Source organism: Plodia interpunctella, chromosome 11, assembly GCF_027563975.2.
Source record: "Plodia interpunctella isolate USDA-ARS_2022_Savannah chromosome 11, ilPloInte3.2, whole genome shotgun sequence".
Lineage (NCBI taxonomy): Eukaryota > Metazoa > Arthropoda > Insecta > Lepidoptera > Pyralidae > Plodia > Plodia interpunctella.
This window is the reverse complement of record NC_071304.1, coordinates 7,212,689-7,239,013: the sequence shown is the minus strand read 5'-3', so window position 1 is coordinate 7,239,013 and position 26,325 is coordinate 7,212,689. Positions and strand designations below refer to the sequence as shown.

General features: G+C 34.0%; 3 protein-coding genes across 4 annotated transcripts; 1 reads left to right on the top strand and 2 right to left on the bottom strand.

Moving 5' to 3' along the window:
- Positions 1–98: 98 nt before the first annotated feature.
- Positions 99–9,086, bottom strand: LOC128673534 (mitochondrial glycine transporter B-like). 2 transcript variants are annotated; one of them, XM_053751449.2, is made up of 7 exons: positions 8,725–9,086; positions 8,574–8,648; positions 4,987–5,120; positions 4,107–4,373; positions 2,983–3,158; positions 2,050–2,219; positions 99–519 (listed from the first exon to the last, which is right to left on the bottom strand). In XM_053751449.2, exons 1-7 carry the CDS (start codon positions 8,809–8,811, stop codon positions 400–402), a joined length of 1,029 nt encoding a protein of 342 aa, XP_053607424.1. In that variant the 5' UTR covers positions 8,812–9,086; the 3' UTR covers positions 99–399. The 2 variants fall into 2 exon arrangements, with proteins under 2 accessions (XP_053607424.1, XP_053607425.1); XM_053751450.2 differs by lacking the exons at positions 8,574–8,648; positions 8,725–9,086 and adding an exon at positions 5,762–6,286.
- Positions 9,087–12,860: 3,774 nt separating this feature from the next.
- On the bottom strand, positions 12,861–26,301 carry LOC128673411 (myophilin-like). Its single transcript, XM_053751220.2, has 4 exons — positions 26,102–26,301; positions 15,220–15,356; positions 14,589–14,793; positions 12,861–14,255 (listed from the first exon to the last, which is right to left on the bottom strand). The coding sequence occupies exons 1-4, from the start codon at positions 26,153–26,155 to the stop codon at positions 14,085–14,087; spliced, it is 567 nt and encodes a 188-aa protein (XP_053607195.1). The 5' UTR covers positions 26,156–26,301; the 3' UTR covers positions 12,861–14,084.
- Positions 19,866–22,720, top strand: LOC128673410 (carboxypeptidase B-like). The gene is made up of 6 exons (XM_053751219.2): positions 19,866–20,392; positions 20,596–20,805; positions 21,114–21,213; positions 21,301–21,612; positions 21,978–22,248; positions 22,385–22,720. The coding sequence occupies exons 1-6, from the start codon at positions 20,322–20,324 to the stop codon at positions 22,687–22,689; spliced, it is 1,269 nt and encodes a 422-aa protein (XP_053607194.1). The 5' UTR covers positions 19,866–20,321; the 3' UTR covers positions 22,690–22,720.
- Positions 26,302–26,325: the final 24 nt, after the last annotated feature.

Sequence of the window (26,325 nt, the reverse complement as noted above, 5' to 3'; positions counted from 1 at the left end):
TGCTTTCTTAGGATTTATAGCCATCATACATAAAAGTGAATCCAAGTATAAAGAATCCTCTTCGACAACCAAGTAGGCAGGGCAATGAAAGTAGAATATTATTTATTCCAACAATTTATTACAAGAAATATCACATTTTACAGCTATGATTACATGTTTCATGTTTAACATGGTTTTTATGGTAACAAAAAACTTAACAAAGATACACAGTTTATCTCAAACCTCTTGGCAACCTAATCTAATAAAATAACTTTTATTATGTGATTATATAAACGGCTACACAAGGCAATAAAAACAGGTCAAACTCCAATATATATAAAAATCTAGGAACATAGCACCCACACTCAGTGAGCTGATTTACGATCAATCAATTCGATTTCTTTAATCGATTAATCTGTATCATTTTAAGCCAATTGATCGAGTTATCTCTTCGAATACCGTCCACGCCATGGCAGCCATCAGAGTTCTACGCAGCATTCTTGGAACAGCCCCTTTGAAGTATCCCCTGATGCCATATGTCTGAAACAATTGAAAAAATACATAAGTACTTAATCGCTGATATTTATTCTTAGCGAAAACTCGAGAATTGGCAAAAGTAAGAAGGGATTTGTATGTGCAAACTCTAAACTGACGACATGCATCCTGATGGAGGAGTTTACGACGCCATATCTAATATAGCATCTACCACACAGACAGATTTTGCACATAAGGAAGGGCAGCTTATCAGAAAACAGTTTGATAGCCTCATGTAACGTATAAGACATAACCTGTACTTAATTGACCATAGGCCGTTTCCTTATTGAATGATGTCGCAATATCAAGAACCTAATTGGCACAAAATGACCCCAAGTCTTGCTTGCAATCTAATCTACCAGGTCTAGAGGTTTTATTGACAAAATGATAAAATTTTCAGTTATTGGATAATAAAAAACATTAATATGTGTACTAGATTTAATATGGCCTAACCTAAAATACATTTAAGTTCATTCGTGTATGCGACTACTTGCCACGTTTATTTCAATAAATAGTCGAAAAAGTCATGTCAGATACCTTTGGCTTGAATAAAATCTTGATAGTAGTAACATACCCGAAGAAGATGGCTTAATAAATTTATATTGTATCTACCTATTCTTGATCACTTTAAGTTTTTACATTGGTATTTCCTATAGGTATCAACCAAGTCATACTATCATTACACACATTTCATCTTTGACCAAAATAAGGGAGAAGCTGAATCAGATTTTATTCATTAACAGTTTGGTATCATATTTCCATGAATTATAAAACTGTTCAATAATGTATATTTGAGCTCATCAATTTGACCTTAGATAAGAGCGCGGGTGTGAAATAGATAATTTTCTTTGGCACGGTAACTGCTCGTGGCTCGTGACAATGATATACCTAATCAATAGAACAGACATGACAAAGCCGGATAAAATTATGTACCATTTAAACAAATGATAGCAGATTCTAGTTTTTAGGAATATTATGTAACTTTGATTAAGAGAAGAAATAGAAAAACGTCTGTGAAGGTCAAACTTCTAAACAAATGGTCTGACTTTTACAGAGAGCTGTTAGAAAGAGATTACTTATACACAATAAAACATTCTTATTTTATACAAATTTGGCTGTTGCAAAATCATACTGTATATTATTAATTCTATAGAAACTTTTATCCTCCATTGTGGCCCCGTGGTGTAAATATTTGAAAGTTTGATCTCGAGTTTTTAACTAAATTCATACTTTAAATTCAGTTAAGGCATGTGGATGGTTTGATAGTATTATGAGATTCTGAAACATGCCACTGAACTATACTAAAGCATAGTAATGCCAACAACTAATTAAACATTCTAAATAAATACGAAGTTTATTAAATTTGTCTTTTAGCCAATATATATTCTTATCTTTGGCTCGTTATGATTGCATAGTTAGGTACATAATATTCTTGATATTGTGTTCTTGTCTCAGGGAGATAAAAAGCGTGCACTAAAGCGAAATGTTATTAAATTTAGAATTAAATAAATATAGTAAATTATTTTAAAATTCCACCTGTTGGACATAGAGGGCAGCACTGAAGGCGTTAGGAAACTTGTCCGGATACAACTGCATCTTGGTCTTGAGAACGTCTGCCGGGTTGGTGGCCAATGAAGCGGCTATACCGGCCAGTATGCCGCAGCTGAAGTGGACCACACTAGCCGCGCTGGGAGATTGCTTCCATTCTGGAAATTAAAAAGTAAATTCATTTTAACTTATTTCTCGCAAAAGTTTGGCGTATTATTCGTTTCCGTTAGTAATAACCGGCGTTACATAGATTTAATATTGACACGTATGTCGACACAATATAAAATACTGCGTTTTTTAAGGATGTTTATTACGCTGACTTACTACGGATTTTTACTGGGAGGTATTACATAACTTAATTATATAGTGACGACTTTTTTTTTTGCTAATAATAAATTACAAAATTGTAAGTTCTATATGAGAGGAGCCCTATAACACAGGGAAACCGAATGTGGGTGACAGAGCACCACCACTTTGTGTAACAATGTTGTTACGTTGTAAATAGATCAGAGGGGTTATTGTGGGTTTGCCTTTCACTTCTCACCATCGCATTGATTGAATTGCTGTGTGGTTGTCGTGCGTTACAATGGCACAATGTAATTGGTTCGCTGCGTCTCACTTCGAGTCGATTCGATGGTGAGAAGTCGCCCACAGAAATGATGTGATGACATGCCAAATTATTTGATATATTTCTAATCTATTTACAACGTAACAATGTGTATAAATAAATTTCATTCGTTAATTTTTATATGGACTTTTTTTTACGACAGTTTTATTTTTCCGGGATGAAAGTTATCCTATGTTCTTCACAGTACTGATTGATCAGGTTGAGCAGGTAAATCGTGAATAGGTAACAAACTTACTTTCACATTTATAATATTAGTTAGGATAGGATTCATAAGATGGTATTGTAAAACTTACCTTTAGGAACAGACTGCTTCGCCTGAGTGTAGAACATGAGATAGAGTCCCGAGAAGGGGGCATCTCTCGCCAAAGTAGGCCCGAGGCCGCACGAGAGCCCCCTCAGGCCCTCCGCCTTGTAAATTGCCTTCAGTGCTCCGCCCAGGCTGTTGTACTTGTATACTCCGGATTCATATCTGATGATAAACATTTCATTTTAATTTAAGAACATATTTCTTGTCGGTGGAGAGACTTCCATCTCTGTCTGTCAGAAGGTGGTTGGTGTAGACAGAAGGAGGCTATAGGCCTCCTAGCCCAGTAGTGGGTTAAGTAAGGATGAAGATGATGGTGAAACAAATTATAAATATTATTTATTTTTGTTAGTATGTATGACCAAATGTGATTATTTTCTTAATAACGCGTGGGACATTGTTTTTTATAGGTTATGTATTGTCACATTGCTTGTTAGCTTGTATAAATCTGATATTGACCATATATACGTTATTTATATATGTAATTTCAATAATTGAAAGAAGTAACTATATTGAAGTATATATTTATATGAAGAAATATGCAAGCTGAGATAAAACTATTTAGTATGTTAGTCACTTTTTCGTCGGACTCCACTTACAAAGTTTCGTAAAAGTGGGCTAAGCTAAGGCGTAGACAGTTGATGACTTCAAAACATAATTATTCAAATAAAATTGAATTGAATACGAGTAAAACACAATACAGGCTACTGCGTTGTCCACTTGCATTTTCAGGTTATTTGCATATAATAAGTATTACCTACAATAGACATTAATACTGATATAATCAGGAGTTTATGACGCTTTAAACTGCGTATTTTAATATTGATCTGATTGTTACATAAACTTCTGATACTATTAAGAACGGACAGACCAAAACAAAAAGGAGAATTTTTTTTATTTCATGAATTCATGAATGTGGCTAAATAGGCAGCGGTGATCACTTAACATAAAGTGACCCGCTTGCTCGTTTGCCGTCCTACAACACAAACAAGACCCTAAGTACCGTATACATTAGCTCCACTTGGAACATCAGAAGCGAGTCACACCTCGCTCTTCGACCCCTGAATGCTCCGCATAGAGGTGAATCAGTGTAATATATGTAATATTATTTACCTTGTTTTAATAACAGTGATGGGGATCAGCGCAACTCCGCTCATAGTCCTAGCGACGACTCCGAGGGTTACTGCTTCCAGCGCTCCCAGGTCCTGGCTCCTGGTCTTGCCAAGTTTGGCCTTCAGCCAATGAAGGGACGAGAAGTATAGCCCCACGCCAGGCACGCAACGGGCTATAGATGGCACCATGCCGCGCCACAGCCCGGCTATTTGTTCCTGCCTGATTATGTTTGCGAAGATTGTTATCATGCCGGGTTGGATTCGGCCGCTGGAAAGACATAATATATTTAGCACATTTTGTGGCATCATAAGTGTGGTTCCTTCGTCACCTAGAAATAAAACTCATTACAATTTCGTAGATTTTCGTACCTATATCATCAAGCAAAGTCCTTCAAATTTTGTGTCGCTTTGTATTTTACTTTCGTCAGAGCCTTTTTTTATTTTATTTTTTGGGCATTAACTAATTTACACATAGTTACTTCCACTTCGCATTAGTTGTCTTCAGAACTGAAGATGTAGGTAGGTACGCCTTGAAAATGTTAACCCACTCAACATCAGCTCATTCGAAAAATGGGCAGTGGGTCAAGAATTGGCTTTAAAAAACTAACACTGTATAGTTATTTAAGGCCAATTCTTGACCCATTGCCCATTTTTCGAATGAGCTGATGTTGAGTGGGTCAAATTTAACTTCCAAGATTCACTCTAACTAAGTTGGCAAGTTAACAATTACACGGGCGCACGACTTCTATAGCAGTTATAATAATTAAACTTTTATCATGGAGCGTCCGCGAAATTGTTAAATAAAAACTATAAAATCTAGAATTAAGCCTTCATTGGCTTAATAAATAAACATGCTAGGTATATAAACTTATGGTACTAACTTGAGAGTCGCCGCAACAACATGCTGGCTGGGGTTCTGTAATCTGGTCTTCACCAGGTCCAAGGGCTGGAACAGGATGGTGCTGAAGGTGCCCGAGAAGGAACCAGCGAGGAAGGCCTTGAGGACCGGGTGGTACTGTAAACAAATAACAGGTATTATAAAAGCGTAATTTAGGTCTAATAAACTTTTTTAACCAAAAAAATGTGCAACATTTTTAATACAATACATTTTTAATAGTAATTTCTATTAAAACTATACCAAGTTTAAAAAAAAACAGTAGATAATTTATTGGCTATCTTGCAAAAAGAGCTCTCTACGAATTATCTTGCGACACGAGACTATCTGCCTCATGATATAGAAGACGTGATTCTGTATATAAAGGACCTCACGAACCATTCAATTCGTATCGACGATAACCTTTGCTCCAGCATTAGTGACACGAGTCAACGATAAGGGATCTACTGAGATAACTACATAAGTTTGTGCGTTATATGTACTTGTGATTTTATTACAAATAACCAAAAGTAGATAAATATAGATTAATTCAATATCAGGTTCTTGGTTTTAATATAATGGAGACCGCCTTTAATCGTACCTAAAGGTTCCCTACAGAGGTGCGGCATTCCCCGGTTTGTCGCGAGGAAGATGCGTAAGTACCTATATAGGTACTATTAAGATATAGTACATATATTTATAAATTGGGGTGAAAAGAAAAAATATTAAAATGGAAAGAAGTATGTTTAAATCTGTAATATCTCACAACTTTTGTTACTTACATTAGCCACGATATCCATATTGTACAATCAAGTCTTGAGTCCGAGTCGATATTATGTTGTCAGGTAATATCTTTAGAGTAGACACCGAACTTGTAGTATTCGAAATGGTAGAGCCAATGGCAGAATAGATGCTTCTTTTGCAGTAATTTCAATAGTTTCAGATACAAGCTTAGATCGTATCGGAGTAGTCCGAATAGTAGATGGGGTTGACACGGAACATCAAAGATATGGTCATTTTTTGGAACAGTTCGTCGGAATAATTCATGTATGCTGTCACCGAGACGGGTCGTAGCGAAAACTTGGCCCTTCGGCGAAGAACTATCAGCTAATTCTGATTCAATAAGTCTTTCCAAACAAATCACAAAAATATATTAATAAGGGGACAGAAAATCACTGTATTTAACGAATTTAGCCATCAGGATATTATATAGGAAAGCAAAAATAAACACACTGATATTTTATTGAGAATTATTCAACGTGTGCACACGATTGAGACTGAATACGTACTAAGACGAATATGGCAGAAACGGTAATTATATGTAATTTATAGCGAGTGTTATCAAAAGCAGACAGGCCGTGGGGAGCTCAGAGGTCGAGATCGTCCACCCAGGGTGATAACACATATCCGCGCCTGCTAACTAGGGGGTAATGAGACGAGTGACCATCATGATATCGTACAAGGGATTCTCAATCGTAACACAACTAACTAAAGACTATTTTTAGACGCAAGTGTTTGTTATCATAATTGTAATTATTTATACTTACTGTCATGCATATCTTATTATACATAAGAATATACATCTAGTGCAAACAATATCAAGTCAAGCTTGTAACGTTCGAAAAACAACGGCTGTGTGCGTATGAAATGTACCTACGCAAATTCAGTAACATTTCCACATAACAACTATAAACAGTTATTATCTAACGATAATAAAAATTGTATACATAAAAACAAGTGTTTATATAGGTAGGTACCTCTTTTAGTGACTCTATAAATTAATAATTTTAATACCTAGTTACTGTTTTATAATAATAATAAATTGTATATCTAACCTTCCCTCTCCATTAGTGTCAGAATTTCCAGATTGAAAAGTGAAAATGTTAAACCAGTGGCATATCTATTAAGTAGGTATTTCACCCAGTAACAAAATGTGAACTTTCATCATTTTAATTTAACTATACAAAAACTATTTCATTTTTATATACTTATATGCTTTATTTATGTATTTTAGTTTTAATATTCATTTAATTAATCTAAATTAAATTTACTACATGAACTGAATTCTTAAGTTTATCAATTATTCTTAAACTTGATTGTTAGTAACAGTAAAGTATGCTTAAGTATGTTTTGTCACGATCACACTTTATAATATTTTACATTGACAGAAAAAGACAAAAGTATTTTTCCAATCAGACTTACCAGTCATAGTCTACCTAATTTGTAAGAAAGCAACAGTGACAATAAACAAAATACGCAAAATATGAATGTAGATAAAATCAACACAAATTTATTATTACTATAAATACTATTTTAATAACTTGATAAATTTTTCCACAACACTAATAACATGATCATGATAAATAAGACTTGATGTCAGAGATGGGTTTCATCCTGGTAAGAAATCAAATAAAAGTTATCAAATAAAACAAAAAATAAATTTAAATAGATCATAATTTTCTTATGCATATTTAAATTAAATATATTAATGACAAAATTATATTTTATCTTCCTAGGAGGAAACCCAACTGGGCTGGGGGTACTGATAAACCAAAAAGTAAACATTATTACCACAGTACCTAATGCTTTATCAGTTACCAGGAGCAGAGCCTATCAACACATTCATATAAACAACAAGTTGCTATGAAGCTTTCAGAACAGATATTGCAGAATGCAATTTATTAGGTATTTATTTTACATTTAAGGGAGGTTTTTTATTTTAACTAGTAGCTCTTTTGGGCTGTAGACAAAATGAATTGGGGCAATATTTAATTATTATTTGAATTATATTTACTTTTGCTTTTTAAACTATCTACTGAATATCTACTGAATAGGCAGCTACTGGATAACAATTATTTTTGCTTATGACATATCTTCAACGTTTGCAATCAAGGGATTAAGCAATTCATACAATGTGATCATATAGTGCATTCCATCGACCATCACTTAATTAACAATTAATAATAACCTGATTGGTTAATTAATGTCAAAAGTCGAAGAAACAAATTCAAAAAGTTGCATCATGCACTCTTATCAATTTTAGAGGGTCTGAAATAAATGTAATTGAAGTGAGATATTAAATTAACATTTAGTAGTCCGTTAGCAAAATTTCTCCAAGGACAGCATAACCACCATAAAAATTATGTAAGTAAGTTCTTTACATCAGGCACTTTTAAAATTCCTGCCTATTTCTGATAACAAAATACAATCTCAGGTATGTTATGTTGATGATCCCACTATCACAGTAGGTATCGATACCATTGAAAGTTTATAAAAAATACCTAAGTATTTTGCTATTTGACAATAAACATAATAATATACAATCTACCTGAATGTAAGACTCCATTTGAATTTGATTTTCAAAAGTATTGTATGCAAATACTGTAGTAACAATGTTACTGGCCCTCTCTAACCGAAGCACCTTACAGTTTCACAAACCAAACTGTTATGCCAATAAAACGGAGATGTAATAAAAATACTGATGCCACATAAGCAAGAATTGCAATATATCTATGTATCATATGTTATTAAGCCAATAGGGTCATTGGGAGGACAGACTTATCATGACAAACAAGTCCGCAGGGGGCCACTTACGTCTTTATCAGCAGACTTCTTCAGGTCAAGGGGCACTGTCGTATCTATAGCCCACCCATCTGCGAGCGCCCCAAGCTGCAAAGTTGTTTTAAACAGTTGTTAAGGCTTTAAAAATTTCTTCCTTTTGTAAGCAATATAATAAGACACTTACATCGTTATTGACTGAGGCTTGTCTAGTAACAGATTGTTTCCCGTTAATTTTGATTGCCTCTGATATCCCGTCTATTTGTTTTGGCATAATTTTCACAAACTTTTAATTTACTTCTCATCAAAATATAATGTACAATACTATAACGCACATTTTGTTTACAAACAACTGGTAATAGTTTACAGATACATAAGTAGTTATTATTAACAATAGATTTCCATTCTTATTTAATAATAGAAAATAAAAATTTTCGCCATTTATGTGGAAAATAAACACGAAAATCAAGGTTACACATTTCCCCTTGAAAATGTTATGATTGATTGATAAGATTTCATTTTATTAGTTGGTTTGGTTCAAATCAATAGAAATAGAAATAGAAATAGAAATTATTTATTTACATGAAACACGGTATAAAAAGGTGTTACAAATAAAAGATATAGACCAGCATGTCTCGCCGTTCCTCGGCATGTAAATTTTCACGATTAATGTCATCTTAATTTATCATGTTTCTACTTGTACCTTAATTACAATTACAATATTATACTAATTTACATTTAAACCAATAATAAGCCAATAATTTCCTTAAAATAAAACTATAAATTATGGACATCTCATGGTCCAGAATTCTTCCATGTCATAGAAACATTGGTCAAGTAACCATTTTCTCAATTGAGTTTTAAAATGTTTTTCTGGCAACTCTCTAATATCCTTTGGTAATTTGTTATACACCTTTACCGACATGACATAACAATTATTACCAAAAAGCGAAGTTCTACAAATTGGTATTACCAATCGAGTGGGATCTCTATGTGGAAATCTGCGGTTGGCTATATCACCGATTCTAGTAAAATAGTTCGAATGCGATCTAACGAAAGTTCCTACCTCGAGGATGTACATACAGGTAAGAGTCAGGATGCTGTGATTCTTAAATAATGGTCGACAAGACTCAAGAGGACCCTTCCCATACAATGCTCTTAAACATTTTTTTTGTGTAATAAATGCCCTTTTTATGTCTGTTGAATTTCCCCACAATAGAAGTCCATATCTTAATACTGACGCTACGTAACCGTGGTACGCTGTACGAGCAATGTTTTCATTAGAAATAGACCTTAATTTCCTTAGAGCAAATACAAATTTATTTAGTTTTTTACACACACTATCTATATGAGCCTTCCAATTACAATGGCTATCTAATGTGAGCCCAAGGAAAAGTGTACTAGTAGCCTCTGTCAAATGTTGGTTCTGGCAATTTATATTTAGAGTAGGTTTAACAGTCTGATAATTTAAAAATTGTATAAATGTCGTTTTTCCAATATTTACGTGCAGATTATTAGATTTCAACCATTTAGTTACCGCTTCAACAGTTACATTTATGGCAGTTTCGAATTTAACATCGTCGTCAGTATCAGCAATAATTATAGAAATGTCGTCAGCAAACAAAACACATTTATTTTTAGTTATTGAAATAATGTCATTTATATAAAGTAAAAATAGCAGTGGTCCCAATATACTTCCTTGTGGAACCCCGTATTTGTTTTCTTTGAAAATGGAACGGTGTGATTGCATTTCATTTTTTTTATTTATACGAGATATTTCCACGCATTGGGTTCTATTTGTCAAATAGCTTTTTATCCAGTCATTAACTAAACCCCTAATGCCATATCTTTCTAATTTTCCGACCAAATTTACATGATCGACAAAGTCGAAAGCCTTTGACATATCAAAAAACACTGTCACAACCGGTTTTTTATTATCAATATTTTGTGTGATAGTACCAATAAGAGAAAAGGCTGCCAGAGTGGTAGATTTGTTCTGTTGGAACCCATTTTGTTCTTCAATAATGATGTTGTGTTTATTGATAAATGAATTTATGCGCCTTAACATAGCTTTTTCAAATATTTTGGATAACACAGGAATCAAAGTAATAGGTCTATAATTATTGAGCTCTATTTTATCTCCCTTCTTAAAAAGCGGTTTTACTATAGAGATTTTCAATTTATTAGGAAATTTGCCATTTACAAATGATAAATTAATAAGATATGTCAAGACTTTTGCAATTAAACCAGCACATAATTTTAATATAAAAGTAGGAATATCATCATAACCCACTGCTTTGGTATTATTTAATGATTGAATTATTTTGATAACCTCGTCTTCGGTACAAGGTGTAAGATACAAACTATCGTTAATTTGCTGGTTGGTGTTGCAAGATGGTCTTTGTGGTTTTGCTTTCTGGTCAGTGTTAGTTATATTTATATAATAGTCATTGAATGTTTCCGCGATATGTCGTGGGTCAGTGATATTTATTCCGTTCGTATTTATTGATTCGATGTCATTATTGATATACACTTTGTCAGTTTTATTTTTTATAATATTCCAGGTTGCCTTGCATTTATTTTTGGCACTTTTAATAGTTTTTAAATTCAGGCACCGTTTGGAAGTATTCATGCATTTCCGTAGAATTTTATTGTAATTCATGTATATTAATTTATTTTCTTCCGTGTGATGCCTGTAGCAGTTAAATCGGAGTTGACGTTTATGTCTGCATGCTTTTCTGATACCTTTTGTTATCCATTTTGGTGACCCGGCGTTAGTATTAACTTTAATTTTTTGTAATGGAAAGCATAGATTAAAAAACATACAGAAGTTATCATGAAATTCATCAAATGCTTTATTTAAACAGGTTTCGCTCATAACTTCGGACCATGTTAGGGCTGAAAGACATTCTTGAAATTTTTGGACATTTTCTTTAGAGAAGTTACGTTGAATTTTATAATAGTATTTTCTTTCGTCTTCTGTCCGTATCTTAAACGTAAGAGTTTGGCCTGTATTGTGGTCTGAAAGGTAGAGGTTGTGAGTTTTTCCTACACCATCTTTGAAATTGCTAGCAATGAGATCAATACACCTTTTTTGTCTTGTTGGTTCTTTTATGTGTTGTACTAAATTATGATTAAGAAATATACCGCTCAACCTTTGAGAATCACTATTAGTTTCTAACATATTCACGTTAAAATCTCCAGCTATAATAATTTTTTTATTACAATGTGTCAAAAATGATAGTCTAAAAAACAATTTATGTTTTTAGCCAATTATTTATAATTCGGATTTAATTGTGTTTTTTTAACCAATCCCAAGAAAGCAAATATTTTTATTTTTTGAATTGGACCATAGAAAATAAAATGTCATTTTGATTTTGACATAACACGTCATTGCTCTTTTTTAATGCATAAATAGGCTGAGGAAGCATGTGCGGTTAAGCCTAATAAGGAATCCACCCACCCTACCTGCCTAGCCAGCTCAAACTCAAAAATATTTATTACGTTGAAGAAACCAAATCAGGAATCCGAATTCGAAAACCTACATGCTCTTCTTTTAAAATGTTCACGTAGTTGGAATGGAAAATTCCCCGAGTCAGAACGAAGAAGAATCTAATGACGTCATCGAAACGCTCGCCTACATTTTGTCGAAAATTTACTTGTAGTCTATTGACTACTACTTTCAAAGAGCAGGTGAAGAAGAAGCGGCACAATTAACGTCACAGCAGCCTTTTCTCCAAAGACGTCAATTGACATTAAGGGTCTTATTTACTTACTTATTGAAAACTAGCTGCGTTTCGGGGCTTCGCTCCTCATGTCAGTCAGGTGTAGTAAACCGCTGAGGAGTTCCCTCGTTGGGAGTTGATCCTGCGTGCACCACCAGGACATACTTATCCTAATAATGCTTGTCATCAGAACTGGTAGTCATGTGTAAATTGTAAAACACATGCTGTTGATCGTTGAAGAGTTCACTCATTTAGAGCCAATCCTGGGTGCATCATCATATAATGGTCTGGGAATTTAACTGTGTAGGAAAAAGAAACTAGGTAGGTAAATAGTTGCAACTCAATAAGCTACTTAAATTCATTAGAAATAACTTTCGGCGGAATCTCGATAGGATAATGTTAGCTTCAGATTCTTCTTTGAAAAGTAGTAGTTTGCCATCTGGATATTCAACATTGTACAAAGGTCGAAGACGTCAGTAAACTAATTTTGCAGTTAAAAGGGGTATGGGCAAGGCTGACTAATGTCCGAGACAGAGACTCAAAAATATGTACTATTTATGTTTTGGACAGTTCAGGAACAAAATGATAATCATGAAGATTTATTTATCACTTATTTATTCTACGTACTTCCACAAAGATACATACACTTTATGAAACTTACTTAATTAACCAAGGTACATATCTAATAAGAAAATAATGTCTTTATAAAACCATTAATCACAGTGTGTACTAACAATATATAATATGGAATGATTAGTAATTTCTCAATTTTATAAATAATGGAATATAGGAAAAACTTATATGTTTAGACACCATTGAAGAAAGTCAATCCCCCAGGGGGCTGGTCAATGAAGGCACAAGTTAAGTACTTACATAATATACTTATGTAAAATAATTCGTAAACTAACAATTGTACTGTTTTTATATAGAGAATAGCTCGAACAAATTGGCACAATCAGTAGAAGAGATTTTTCAGGAAGCTTAGATAAAATGATATTTCAACAAAAACACTAGCTGACTTGCACACTTATAATTATTAACTATAAATTAAAACAATCATCAACATTTAGTATGAAAACCAGCACAAAAATAAATTCCAAAAAGGAATGACTCTGGAATGATTAAATAATATTAAATGCTTGATATTAGAGCGACTACCTCAAAAAAAAAAGATTTCTGTAGTGACTATATTGGCTACCATTAAAACGTAAATTAAACAATTAATGCCAAAGAGATTCATAATTGCGTCAAAATATGGCTTTTGAGTCATAAATTTTTCCTCCAAGTCTAATACGTATAATGTAAAGATCTACCGAGATTTAAACATAAGTAATTGCTTAGTAGATATTCTGCTATTTATTGACAGAGTAAGTTATGTATACTTTCAAGCATCGTCTTCTATATTTTATTATTGTATTAGAAAAATAGGTGCAATTATTGACAAAGTTTGTCACAAGACTAGGTGCGTAATATTTTCAATGAAGAATCGACTGAAAGTCACACTATAAGCACGTAGTACGCTTTAAGCAAGGCCTAAATCCTCAAGTATTTAGATAGGTAAGTAGGTATGTGTGCCTGTAGCCATACAGCCAATAGTTGCACCTATTCAATAAATTAAAAATGTCAAAATTGTTTTAGATTAAAACCGTGAAGCCTAATGTTGATCAACATCAACATTCTCGCTAACGAGCTTAGCCGTTAGCCCCTAAAATTCATCGCGACAGGTGGTGCAGTTTTTATATACCTATCTCTTTCTCTCGTACTTGACTGGTAAACAAAAACCGTACGACCCTTCGAGACGTCAAGGGTAATATCGAGCAATTTACATGTGCCTTGTGTTGCCGAAATTAATGCCGCTCTGGTTAGCGCCCTTGTTTGACCCGTATTGGAGGGAGATGACTCCTTGACCAGCTCGCAGCTGTTCTTCGGAGAAGTTACGCACATTCTTCTCGGCTTCTTTAGGTCCTATTGACGGCTTCCCGAAGTTTCCAGCCTGGAAATTTTGTAAACAAATACTTGCAAAAAGGTTTTTGAAATTATTAATAACTAAAATACGCATCTAGAATAAAAGTACCTACTTACGTAATATTTTTACCTAACAAAGCAGAACTAACTTTTAGATTAACAAAGTTTATATAAAGTAGATATAAGTATGTACCTAGTTACTTTTACTTAGTCAGAAAAAGGTTTGTGATTGTTTCTCTGCCATGCAAAATATGGATGTCGATGAAATTTGGGTCCTGGGTCCTGTCTACAAAAGCATATCTGTCTCGAAATTCTTACAGAAATGAAGCCTCAGGAGGCAATTAAAAAAAATTAAAAATACCTTTCTCCCTAACGACTGGAGGCAAATGACAACAGAGTTGAGATTCTGCCGCTCCCACAGGTCAACTGTCTGGAAGGTCTCCTGCGCGGGTACTCCCAGCTGTCTCGCCGCTTCCAGGAATGCATTGATGTTCTCCATACATTTGAACGCCATCTTGGATTCGTTCACCTTCTTCACCATCCCTGGCTGGATGTTGTTCACGAGTCTGGAATGCAGAAAAACGTTTGTTTAGTTCGTTTTTGTCAGGATTTATATGATTGCTCGGAAAATCAATGTACCTATTTTTACTTATGTAATTCTGTGATAACCACTTATTAAGATGGATTTTGTGGGTTCCTCTTACACTCATTCGTGCTATTTTTGGCAGATCTTGGGAAGCTCAATCATACATGCCGCTTACTAAAATAAGAATCCAATTTACGTGAACTTATAGGCAAACGCATCTCAAAAACTAAGTTTTATAAATGGGAATATATATCGCAATTCTATATTTTGCTGTAGGATTTCAATATATACCTAATCCTACAGCAAAATCTGGTATCTGAATAGTATTTCTCTTTACCTTCTTATGATACGTCATCATTAGAATATTGTGGCACTACGGAAGAGTGTTCGACGTTCGTATACTTACTTGCAAAGAAGAGTTCCATCCTTGAGAACTTCATAGAAGTTATCCATATCTCCTGAAGTGTTTTCGGGCTCGTTTGTGATCTGCTGAATCCAGTACAGACATTCTGATGCCAACTCTTCGCTGTATTTGCTGTTGATCTGGAATAAAAGAAACATGAATTTAATATGAGAATATGTAGCTACGACAAATTAGTCAGTTTAGGCTGTTTGTAGAGACGTCAACAGGTAAGTAATGTATTATCATCCTAAAGAATTGACTTTTAAATTCATGAAGACAAGTATTATAATTTAAAAGTTTCTTCTTGCAAAATTCAAAATTCAAATTCAAATCATTTATTCAGAAATTAGACCTTCACAGGCACTTTTTCTCGTCAATTTTTATATTTATAGTTATTTCTCACAAGCTACAAACTACTGGCATTTCGGAACGACCACTGCTGAGAAGAAATGCCGAAAGAAACTCATTTGAACAGTGTTGGTCCCTATCATGCCAGATCAGGCTTACCATTATTGTTTCTTACAATGTTTTTTTTCTAATAATATATAAAATTGCTATTAATCTAACGATTATTCTCGATTCCACAACACTTTTTTCATATAAAACATGCTATTCCCGGGACGAATGCGAAAACCGCTCCTGAATAATAATATGTAGGTATCCGCAATCTCATTGATCTTGGCATTAATCATAAGTGAGAGTTGGTGCTTCAGATAACTTGGACAATCCACGACTAAATTGAAATAAAATAATAATTAATTAAATTCTTTGACAACTCTTGTGTAATTTGAAGGTCAAGTCAACACAATCAGCACTGACTGGAACCCACAGACGTGGAAATAGGTAAATGTAAAATATATATCCCAGGAATCCGGAATATATGATAATAGATAGACTTTTCAGATGTTTTAAAAAATTAATGCTCTTGTCATAGTTATTAGCCCACATTAGTACGAATCTGGAATCCAGATTCCCCAGGATATGCATGATTTTGAAGCATATGATGTTATGGCACGTGGCGCACACGCATGCGATAAAACTGTAACGTAGGCAATATAAATTTAATCCAGGTCCTAACATCGATGGAGTCTATACTGTATTATGGCTACAGTTTATACAAAATATCAGACCAACATCATAATCTAACGTGGCGAGTATCATTTGTATGGAAGACATGACGTCATCTGCTAAGGATTCGAGACGTGAGTCAGTCATATGGACGCTCTGACAAAAAACGATGTTCAACAGTGGGTTTCAAATTCCACTTATGTGATTCAATTTTTGCAGTATTTAACTAATGACGTCAGTTCTAGAACATTCGTCATTAATATTTGGAATTGCTGTTACGAATACCTGACGTTAGTAATACAATCAGGATATAGCACAATACATGGCTTGTACTAAACACTTCACAATAAAAAAGTACCGTAAAAGTAAAGTAATATTGAGGAGAAATAAAATTCAGACTGAGGCCATCAAAAATTCCTAAGCACCTAACATAATAATGTAGCCTATTTGTTTAGAACCAAACAGAAATACGCAGATGAGTTTGAAAACAACTATTATATCATTGCATCTGATGAAATTATCATAAACAAACGACACGCGCACTTTGTACCAAATACAATTCTCTGTTTAGATACTCAACCATGTGTCAATAGTCAATATTTTATTTATTAATTGTTATAAAGCTACCAAATTTGATAAGTCGTAGGAGGTCAATGAATTTCTCATCTTGCAGACGCGCTGACCTGATACGGCCTGTCGGTTGGGTCTCATTATTATTCTGTAGGGTTATCTAATTTGTGTTTTAAGACAGAGGAAGTAACTTAACGTGGCCCTGTTGATATTAGCCACATAGTTGCCATAACGTATTTGAAATTTGAATATTGTCCTATATTCTATCTATATTATTATTCTTTCAACGCCTTTCCTGTTGAGCATTTTCTATGACCCAAATTTGAGTCATATATGGACGATATGCCGACTAGTTTTTTCATTACAGCATTGGATTTACTTAAAATTTTTCGATGATGATATTGTATCAACTTATTGGTATTAGTTAGTTATTTCTCAAAATATGCATTTATTATTGTATTAAGTACTAAATGAATCTCGTTGTCTGTGTTCAATTTGTTCGTTCCTTCTTTATTGTATGGCACTAACACGTATTTATAACTCCATTTTAAAAAGGTTTATGTAAACGAAATTGCGAAATAGTTTATCAAAGCGCGTTTTGTGACAAATCGCGTTAGAGCGATGCAAGGTCGTCCGGAGAATTTCCGATACCACATATCACATTCATTAGTATAGTTATTATTTTCAATTTAATAATTTAGTTTTATCACATTTAATTTCATTTAACTAAAAAAAATCTCACATTTTTTTTGTAGGGCCTCTACGATATGTTTTTTATTTTTTTTTTATATTTATGAAATGTATTCTAAACTATCTTGACTATACAATACAATTTTCGTTCTGTACTTCCTCATTGAGTAAGGATGAGACAGTCTATAAAATACAGAAAGATAAGAAGAGAATTATTATTGCTCAGATTGCTTTTATGATCAGCACCAGATGGCAAAAGGTCAAGATCCAAGATGGATAGTGCTCAAGTAATGATAATAAGGCATTCATTGCTAATCTCCGGGCTATACATGGAGAAAAAACGGTTGGAGCCATAAATATCTATGATTCAGTGTCAACGGATAAAGATTACGTCAGACGGGTCAATACAAAAAAATTGGGTGTTACAGTTCATTCATAATCTTCAAATTTTGCTAGAAATACACCCAACAAACCACACTGAATAATTAAATTTATTTAGTATGGTGCCAGTAGGTACATTTATATTACCTACTTGTTTTTTTTTATATTTTTGAATTTAATGACAACAATTTTGAATTTAATGGCCAGTAATAAGTGTTCACGGCCATGGATGATTCTCGAAGATATTAATTTTTCAACACTTTCACAGGACGTTTTTAATATTTGATGGTTTAAATTAAAATATGGTAAAACATATTTCCGGCTTGTGGTGAGAGACTGATTGTAATCGGACCATATTTATTCACATTTTAACATACCACTTGTTGAATGTAAAAGCTAGTCTGTCACGTTTGCATAATTTTCCTTATTGTATTTGCTACTATGGTTAGAGTAACGAATCACCTAGTCTTCTTTTAATAAGATATAAATTCATAGCAAAAGTAGCTACAAGTACTAAATAATTTTTCCAACAGTATACCATTAGTATTAGTACCAACTGTGCGGAATTTAAGGTAAAACATGAATGCACATGCACAACCTTGCAAGGAAACATCGACAATGGCTCCAACATCGACTGGTAAGGAAACAAGAATGGGGTCACCCTGCGAGGTTGACGCTACACGGTCAATGCAAAATGCAAGCAATAATCAGTTTGAAAAGGAGTTTTCTAGCACAAGAATCAGCATTTAATCATAATTTTAAGATAAATATTTAAATAAGGAAAGCATACGTAGCTGTCGCTGACAACCATTTGGTTTAGTGAAATATGAATGTTGTTGTAGTAGTATTGCAGTAAACTGTAGTAGTATTGCAGTAATCCTGTATTCTAGTTGTCAAGTTAAAAATGTTGTAAAGAAATAAAGGTGCGGTGTATAGGAGGCGTTTGAACAAAGACCCATTACAGTAATAGATGTATAGACATATTCGTAGACGTATCACATTTCAGGCCACACAGACTGCGGTGTGAGCGAGTTTCGCCTATTTTCGTGAAGGTTCGTATAAAATATGCTAAATCAGGTTTGATAATTTTGATATTATGAACGATGAGATGCACAGATAATAATAGCATCATGACGACCTCGGTGGCGCAGTAAAGTGCTTGCCTCTGATCGAGTGGTCTGGGTTCGATCATGATGGAAAATGATCTTTTTCTGATCGGCCCGGGTCTTGGAGGTTTATCTATATATGTTTATGTTATAAAATATAGTATCGTTGAGTTAGTATCCCATAACACAAGTTTTGAGCTTACTTTGGGGCTAGCTCAATCTGTGTGATTTATCCTAAACTCCTAATACATTTATTTATAGCAGAATAATTGGCAACATAATTGAAAGTTTCAACTTTAGGGAAAATTATTATACCTACTTATATCTAAATAGGATTAAAATGTTATCTAATCCGTTTCGTGTGGTCTCTGTATACATGTGCGTTAATCTGGAATTGTTTCTGAACGATTTTATTTTCAGCTCTAGTAGGTATCATCGCATCGAATATTAAAAACAAATCATTATTCATAGTAGGTTTGGTATATCAATTATTTCCATCAATCTTATGATAATCACAGCAAATGTATATTGATTTCACAGATTTAACATGAAGTTATTAAAGAGAAATTTGGTCAGTTGCCAATCAAGAACATATGGTGCTCGAAAGCAGGCTTTAAGCCATATAAATGTAGTGTGTAAAGGCCATACCTTAAAAGGCGAGGTTTCTGTTGCAAGCAGACCAAGTCGAGTGACTCATGGTGTACAGTATAAAATAAATTCTTTTGCGTTAATTGAACATCTGGTATTATTTGCCTTAAACATTGGAGTACACAAATATCGTGTGACTAATTCTAATTAAGTATGTATACTACCACTGGTATTTGTCGAAGGTGCGACGTAATCTTGTTGAAGTGTTAACTGTTTTATGCTGCTCCGTACTCACAAAATGTTAATCTAGAAGTTAAAATTTGAGTTCGCTTAATTATTTTTTTTACTAATCATACTTATTATACTAATGATATCATACAATATCCAGGCATTTCTATAGAACATTAAATTGATTCAAATTATAACCTATATAATTTTGGTTTCAAATCTTCTTCTAGTGATAGATAGGTACTATAATTTACAATTGGTTTTGATCTTAAACCAAACTAAATCGATTAGGATTTCTAAAAATATGACTTTTATTTTATGTAGTCAATTAGATGAGACCAAGATTACATTTATTACTAACATGTATCGGCCGCGTGAAGGATTAAGTCAATAAAATGTATCTTAAAGATTGTGATAACTATAGCTGTTTATTATATCAGCTATCAGAAAAATTAGTTCAGTTTGGTGGCGAAAATGGAACGGTTGGTGGTCTGCTTGCTTCTGGTTTTAGGTGCCGTCTACGGTCGCCACGAAAAATATGAAGGGTAATGAATTTTATACAATATTGTTTGTAAATAATCAGGATATCCAGGACTTTCCTAATTTATAAACCGATGTAACACTTCTGTAGCATTTAGGTAATAAAAGCATTTTTTAAGCATAGGGAGTAAACTTACAGTGCACCGTTTGTATTACTTTTTCCTATAGAGGTTAATTTAAGACATAAATTTCATTACAATGTTTACAGACATCAGCTATTTAAAGTTGCTGGTACAGCAGAAAAGATAGCAGAATTGTATGAACAATTAGATATTCTAACTGCTACGCCATCATCTCGTTCCGAATCTGGTTACGTCGAGGCCTTGGTTAGACTGTCTCCAGAAGAAAGACTGCAATGGCTGAAATACTTCGACGCGAATAGTATGCCTGTCTCGAAAATTGCCGACAATCTTGCTGAGTAAGTAGCAGAAGAATTTTACAAGTATCGAATATGATTTTCACATTTTGAGCAATCTACAGTTGCTATAGAACTTATACAACTTTTGCATAATGATATATATGAATATTGTTGACCAATGGGGAATTGCGTGAAATGGTCCCAGTATAAGAGACTGATCATAGATAAAATTAATAATATGGGATCATCCGTCTGGTGCTCGCACGGGTATCCCCAAAGAAAAGTTGAATATGTTTACATTGACTTTTAGAATATGGGTAAAATTTGCATGGGTTTTGGAAGATATATTTTACTAAATAATATTACAGAATTATGCGTGGTGAAGAAGCTAAAATAAAGTCCAACAGAATAGCAGCCAAACGAAGTGGTCGTTCAATAAGTTGGGATACATATTACAATCACGAAGAGGTATTTATTATTGTTAATTAAGTACATATTTCGTATAAATATATACATATTTAAGTTAACTATAACTTGTGTGAAATGCTGTTTTAGATCAACGAATATTTGGATGAATTGGCAGCTGAATACCCTGACTTAGTCACTGTCATTAATGCAGGTCTGAGTTACGAAGGCCGCCAGATCAAATATGTGAGGATTTCTACGACCAGGTTCGAAAATCTCCAGAAACCGGTGATTGTTATTGACGCAGCTGTACATGCCAGGGAATGGGTCACTCCACCTGTAGCTCTGTATATCATCAACCAACTAGTGGTAGCTGCTGCAGATAGTGTTTTGACTGAGGGCATCGACTGGGTCATTATTCCTCTTGCCAATCCTGACGGCTACCAATATTCTATTGAGGAGGTAATAGTTTTTCCTACTACTTCTATTAATAAATATAATCACAAGAAAATGCAATTTAATTGTAATGAATGTAATAAGTAACTGTAAAATTTCTTTTATAACATGATACTTACAGTAGTAAGTAAAAGGCGAAACAGTAAAAGTATGTTAAGTATACATCCTTTTACTGTTCCGCCTTTTGTAATTATTTATAGTTACAAATTTTGTAAATCCTGGCTTATTTGATACCATTATCTTTGCTAAAGCGTCCGTTATCAGAATTTTATAGCATTGTTTATTATAGGCTACTGTATATGCGGTTATGCATTTATCTATCAGATTAGTAACAAGATGACAATAGAATTTATTATGCAATTTATTTTTAGGACCGTATGTGGCGCAAGACTCGTTCTCGCTCCCATGCTAGTTCTGACGCGTGTCCCGGAGTTGATGGCAACCGTAACTTCGACCACCACTGGGGAACCAATGCAGCTGCTGCCAACCCTTGCGCTATTATCTTTGAAGGACCCTCTGCCTTCTCCGAGCCCGAAGTCCGTGTCATCAGAGATGTCGTGTTGCAACAATTGTCTCGAACTTCACTGTACATATCTCTGCACAGTTTTGGCAATATGTTCCTTTATGCCTGGGGCAATAACGGTAAAGATTTATTTTGGTACTTGTTTTCTATTGGCTGCACAATAATTATTTTAGTTTAAAGTGCTATGAAAACTTGAAATGTTTAAGGAAAACTCTAACAAGCGACCTTGTCTTAGCCACGTAAACGTGTTTTCAGGAACTCTACCCGCGAATGGGTTGATTCTACATCTGGCTGGAGTCACCATGGCAACAGCGATTGATGAACTCGCCCTTGATAAGGCGGACCCATATATTGTTGGAAATGCTGCAAACGTGCTGTACTACACAACTGGCACTTCTCGTGATTGGACTCGTGCAGTCGGAGTGCCCCTAACTTACACCCTGGAACTCCCCGGGTATGAATATGGATTCCTTGTTCCTCCAGAGTATGTTGAGCAGATCGTCACCGAAACTTGGGCCGGTATTGCCGCCGGAGCACATTACGTTCTCAGTTCTTGGTAAATAATTATGAATTAAAGTGGGTAAATTTTTCAATATATTTCTTTTCATTTTCTACTCGTTCATCTAAGTTTTAAACATGTTTATTTTGTAGGCATGATCATTAATGAGCAAACAGTAATTTTTACATATTACGTAAAGTACTGATAAAGTATGCCAAGTGAACGTGACACATTCCGTTAACATTAAATTTGTTTCGTTGTAACAACGTCTTAATAAAGGAACATACATTACATTTTCTGATAGAGTATAAAATGCACTATACAAGTCACTGTTTTTAAATCAAAGCTTGCATTATCTGATGCAACGCATAACATCACGTATCTAATGCTCCCAACATGGTTATGATAAAGATCGCATTGATTTAGATTGCTAATGATTTGACAATAATCATGAAAACAGCTTAGTTACATTTAAAATTGCATTGGTTGAAGTTTTGTAAATAAATTAATTCCAATACTGCCACCTACCTATTAAAATATTTTTTGTAATATAAGATGAAATTCAGGAAGTATGTGCTTCATAGCGTTACTAGTACATTTTACATTAAATACAAAAAATATAATATTCTCACACTTTCCTTAAGCTTAGTTTTAAAGGGAGTTCTGTCTATTTAAATCGATTGAATCTAGTGACTGACCAGTTATTTAAAGAGATCTTCGATGCGAGGTTCGGACAAAAAGCTCTCAAACCGGTTGTAAAAGCTCAGTCTCCTTGACATACTTTGGAACCCGGTGTCGGGAAGAAAGGTGTCTCCTACATTACTGATATTACGTTAACTTAAACACAAACACTTTGTAAGTTTATAAACTTCCTTTATTTCAATTACTTAGGTTATATTGTTTGTTTCATTTGAAATGGTTAAGCGACTTATGGATAAACGTTTGATAATTTTAATACTTAGCTGGACTTCTAACATTTATTCTGAGTGGGAAGAAGCCTTTCGTTGAGTCTATAAAGAAATTTTATTTAGATTTAAGAACATTGTTTTTTAGCGTAGCGGTATAGCAACGGTATTCTAAAAATAAAGGTATAAGGTGTTTAAACTTTAGTACGTACTGAATTACATGCATGGCACTCTTGCTTGGCAGAGCGGTTAGTTCAATGGCCGCCAGTTCTTCACAAATATTTAGGTTATGTGCAAATTTATCTGCATACAGTTCTGCTACATTCTTAACATGGGAAATTAAATTTTCAAATGCTTGTAAATTATTTATGAAGTCCAAACGGCTATTGTTCTGAGGTCTATTCGGTTTGATGACACATTTAAGCTTATGCGTTCGCAACAGTGTATTGATTTTGTTGCTTGTGGTAATAAGAAATTATGTTTTATTTATGACTGATTGATTGATTCTAGCCGCATGGGTACAAAATATTTAGTAGTTCTTCATATAGGTTCATAAGGAAAAAATAATTTAATTTTAAAGATAATAGCCCTACCTATTTATGGCAAAGGGAGATAGACAACAAGCTCAAACAGAATAAAACACTCGTCAGCAGTCCAGTGTTGATAGACTTTTGTTTCCATGAAGTACCGAAATCCTCCTAGGAGCCCCAAGGCATTTGATTTCTGTATAAAAATTTTCCTGCTCAATTTCAGATCTTAGATTATTTAAGATCTGTAACATGTAACAGCAATAAAAGTTCACTCAGTCAATCGAAATAATGCTAAAATTATTTAGGTAATGTAATTTAGCACACACACAAGTGTTAATAACTAGGCGCTGGTTAATTTAACCTTGATCTTAAATTTTGTGCTCATTAAAACCTTCGCTCATTATCTTTGTTGTCATATGATCTACATTACACAATTCCCGGCGACCACATAATATGATATTATTTTGAGTTCAGATCAAATCTTTGACAATACATTTGCATGTAGAATACCATTAAAAGTAGGTATAAGTGTACGAATTGGTAATGTTTATTTATTTGTAGGTATATTTAACTACCCTTTATACCTGTATAGGTTCACATGATAGATGGACTTGTGTGTACCTACCAGGTACCTACCTCATTTGTAAGTTGATGTTAGTTGACGTCATGCAGGAGTGTGCACAATGAAATCTTACAATAGCTGGTAGTTGTTGTAACCTACCTAATTGTAATACATTTACCAAAAAGAGGTGCTCTCCTAAATTTTGTCAATGTCCACAAACGCTCCTTTTTTGTGATAAAACATGTTACTTATGTACCTAGTTACTTATACAAAATCTGTGCGTAGGAACAAAGTAAATAAGTAACAGCTTTCTGCTTCTGTATTATTGATTTAACTGTTGTAAAAATATATTTCTCATCTAATGAGTTATTAGCTATCCTCGGACCATTCAATTCATTCAGTCACTGACAGACGTTTAGACCCTAATCATGGATTTACTAAGTACTACGATGTACAGATCTACTAATTCCAAGACCCTAATATACAAACAGATATATATGGTTTAGACCACTGGACCATAACTATTAGTAGGTATAGCTAGTACTTATATTATTATGCTATTTTTGTGATTGAATCAAATCACATTGAGGCAATGAACAGATAATACTTACCTATTTTCGAGAAAGATTTTTTGTATTTAAACTCACAATAAGTCAATAAACATAGGGGAATAATTAAATAACAATAGTTTTCTTTCTGATAGTCCTTTCGTTCGTAGGTATATCTATCAAGAAGAAACTGCTTATGTGTCTACATATGTAGTAAGTTCATATAGATAGCTGTATAAAATTTGATGAACGGAAAAATCCCAGCTCCTAATAAATCGCTGATATCGATTGTGCGAACCTCTATGATTTTTTCGAAACAATAGAATGGAGTACTTTGGGAATAACCTATGAAATAGGTATATGAATTTAATTTCATTAAGGATGATAATTTATTTATATTTTCATATGATGGACATGTAATAAGTAGGTATACTAGTACTTATTGCATATGTTAATATTGTGTGAATATAAATATAAAATTGTCTATTATAAGTAGGTACCAACTTAATTTTTGAAATATCCTGAGACATGGTTTACTATGTAGAGAAAACAAGAGGTAGCTTGCATAATTATTTACAATAGATTTACATCATTCAACGAATGAGGCACGTTAGTCATTGAGTGAGAACGTGTCTTTACTTTTAGTTAGGTACCTACCTACATCATAGGTACTTATTAGAATCACATGTCGGGAAATGGAAGCATGAAATAAGTGTTCCATATTATTAATGGGCTCACAATCACAACACGTGCAATGTAGGTCACGGTTGAGCCCTTGTAACACAATTCTGGACCACAGCATCCCGAATCAATATCTACGGACGCAACGTGACCTATTTAAGATGAACAAAAACCGATAGACGTCACCATGCAGGCGTGAAACAATCATAACTCGTCGGGTTATAGCCGGCGAATCTGCAAAACTTACCTTTCGCTGGGCTTCAGCAGCAAATCCTGACTTGGCTGCTCTGTTGTTGGCCATTTTGAACTATAACTATACAATTTAAATAATAAATTAAATCACAGACACGAGTGTTCAGTGAAGACACAGCGTACAGAATGTAAACAGGCGCGCGGTCGCGGCGACAACTTGTATGTGTGAGTGTGTGTTGTTGAATGACATCATGCGGCGACGTCGCAAGTCCCGACCGG

What these genes read in the sequence shown, in the direction of transcription:
- LOC128673410 (XM_053751219.2), top strand. Translation starts at nt 20,322, where the DNA reads ATGGAACGGTTGGTGGTCTGCTTGCTTCTGGTTTTAGGTGCCGTCTAC. An exon ending in ATTGCCGACAATCTTGCTGA is followed by an intron (nt 20,806 to 21,113) that starts GTAAGTAGCAGA and finishes ATAATATTACAG; the next exon opens with AATTATGCGTGGTGAAGAAG. An exon ending in TTATGCCTGGGGCAATAACG is followed by an intron (nt 22,249 to 22,384) that starts GTAAAGATTTAT and finishes ACGTGTTTTCAG; the next exon opens with GAACTCTACCCGCGAATGGG.
- LOC128673534 (XM_053751449.2), bottom strand. Translation starts at nt 8,811, where the DNA reads ATGCCAAAACAAATAGACGGGATATCAGAGGCAATCAAAATTAACGGG. An exon ending in AGAAGTCTGCTGATAAAGAC is followed by an intron (nt 5,121 to 8,573) that starts GTAAGTGGCCCC and finishes ATTTGTTTACAG; the next exon opens with TACCACCCGGTCCTCAAGGC. An exon ending in CTGCCCTCTATGTCCAACAG is followed by an intron (nt 520 to 2,049) that starts GTGGAATTTTAA and finishes CAATTGTTTCAG; the next exon opens with ACATATGGCATCAGGGGATA.
- LOC128673411 (XM_053751220.2), bottom strand. Translation starts at nt 26,155, where the DNA reads ATGGCCAACAACAGAGCAGCCAAGTCAGGATTTGCTGCTGAAGCCCAG. An exon ending in GATGGAACTCTTCTTTGCAA is followed by an intron (nt 14,794 to 15,219) that starts GTAAGTATACGA and finishes TCTGCATTCCAG; the next exon opens with ACTCGTGAACAACATCCAGC. An exon ending in TCCAGTCGTTAGGGAGAAAG is followed by an intron (nt 14,256 to 14,588) that starts GTATTTTTAATT and finishes CAAAATTTCCAG; the next exon opens with GCTGGAAACTTCGGGAAGCC.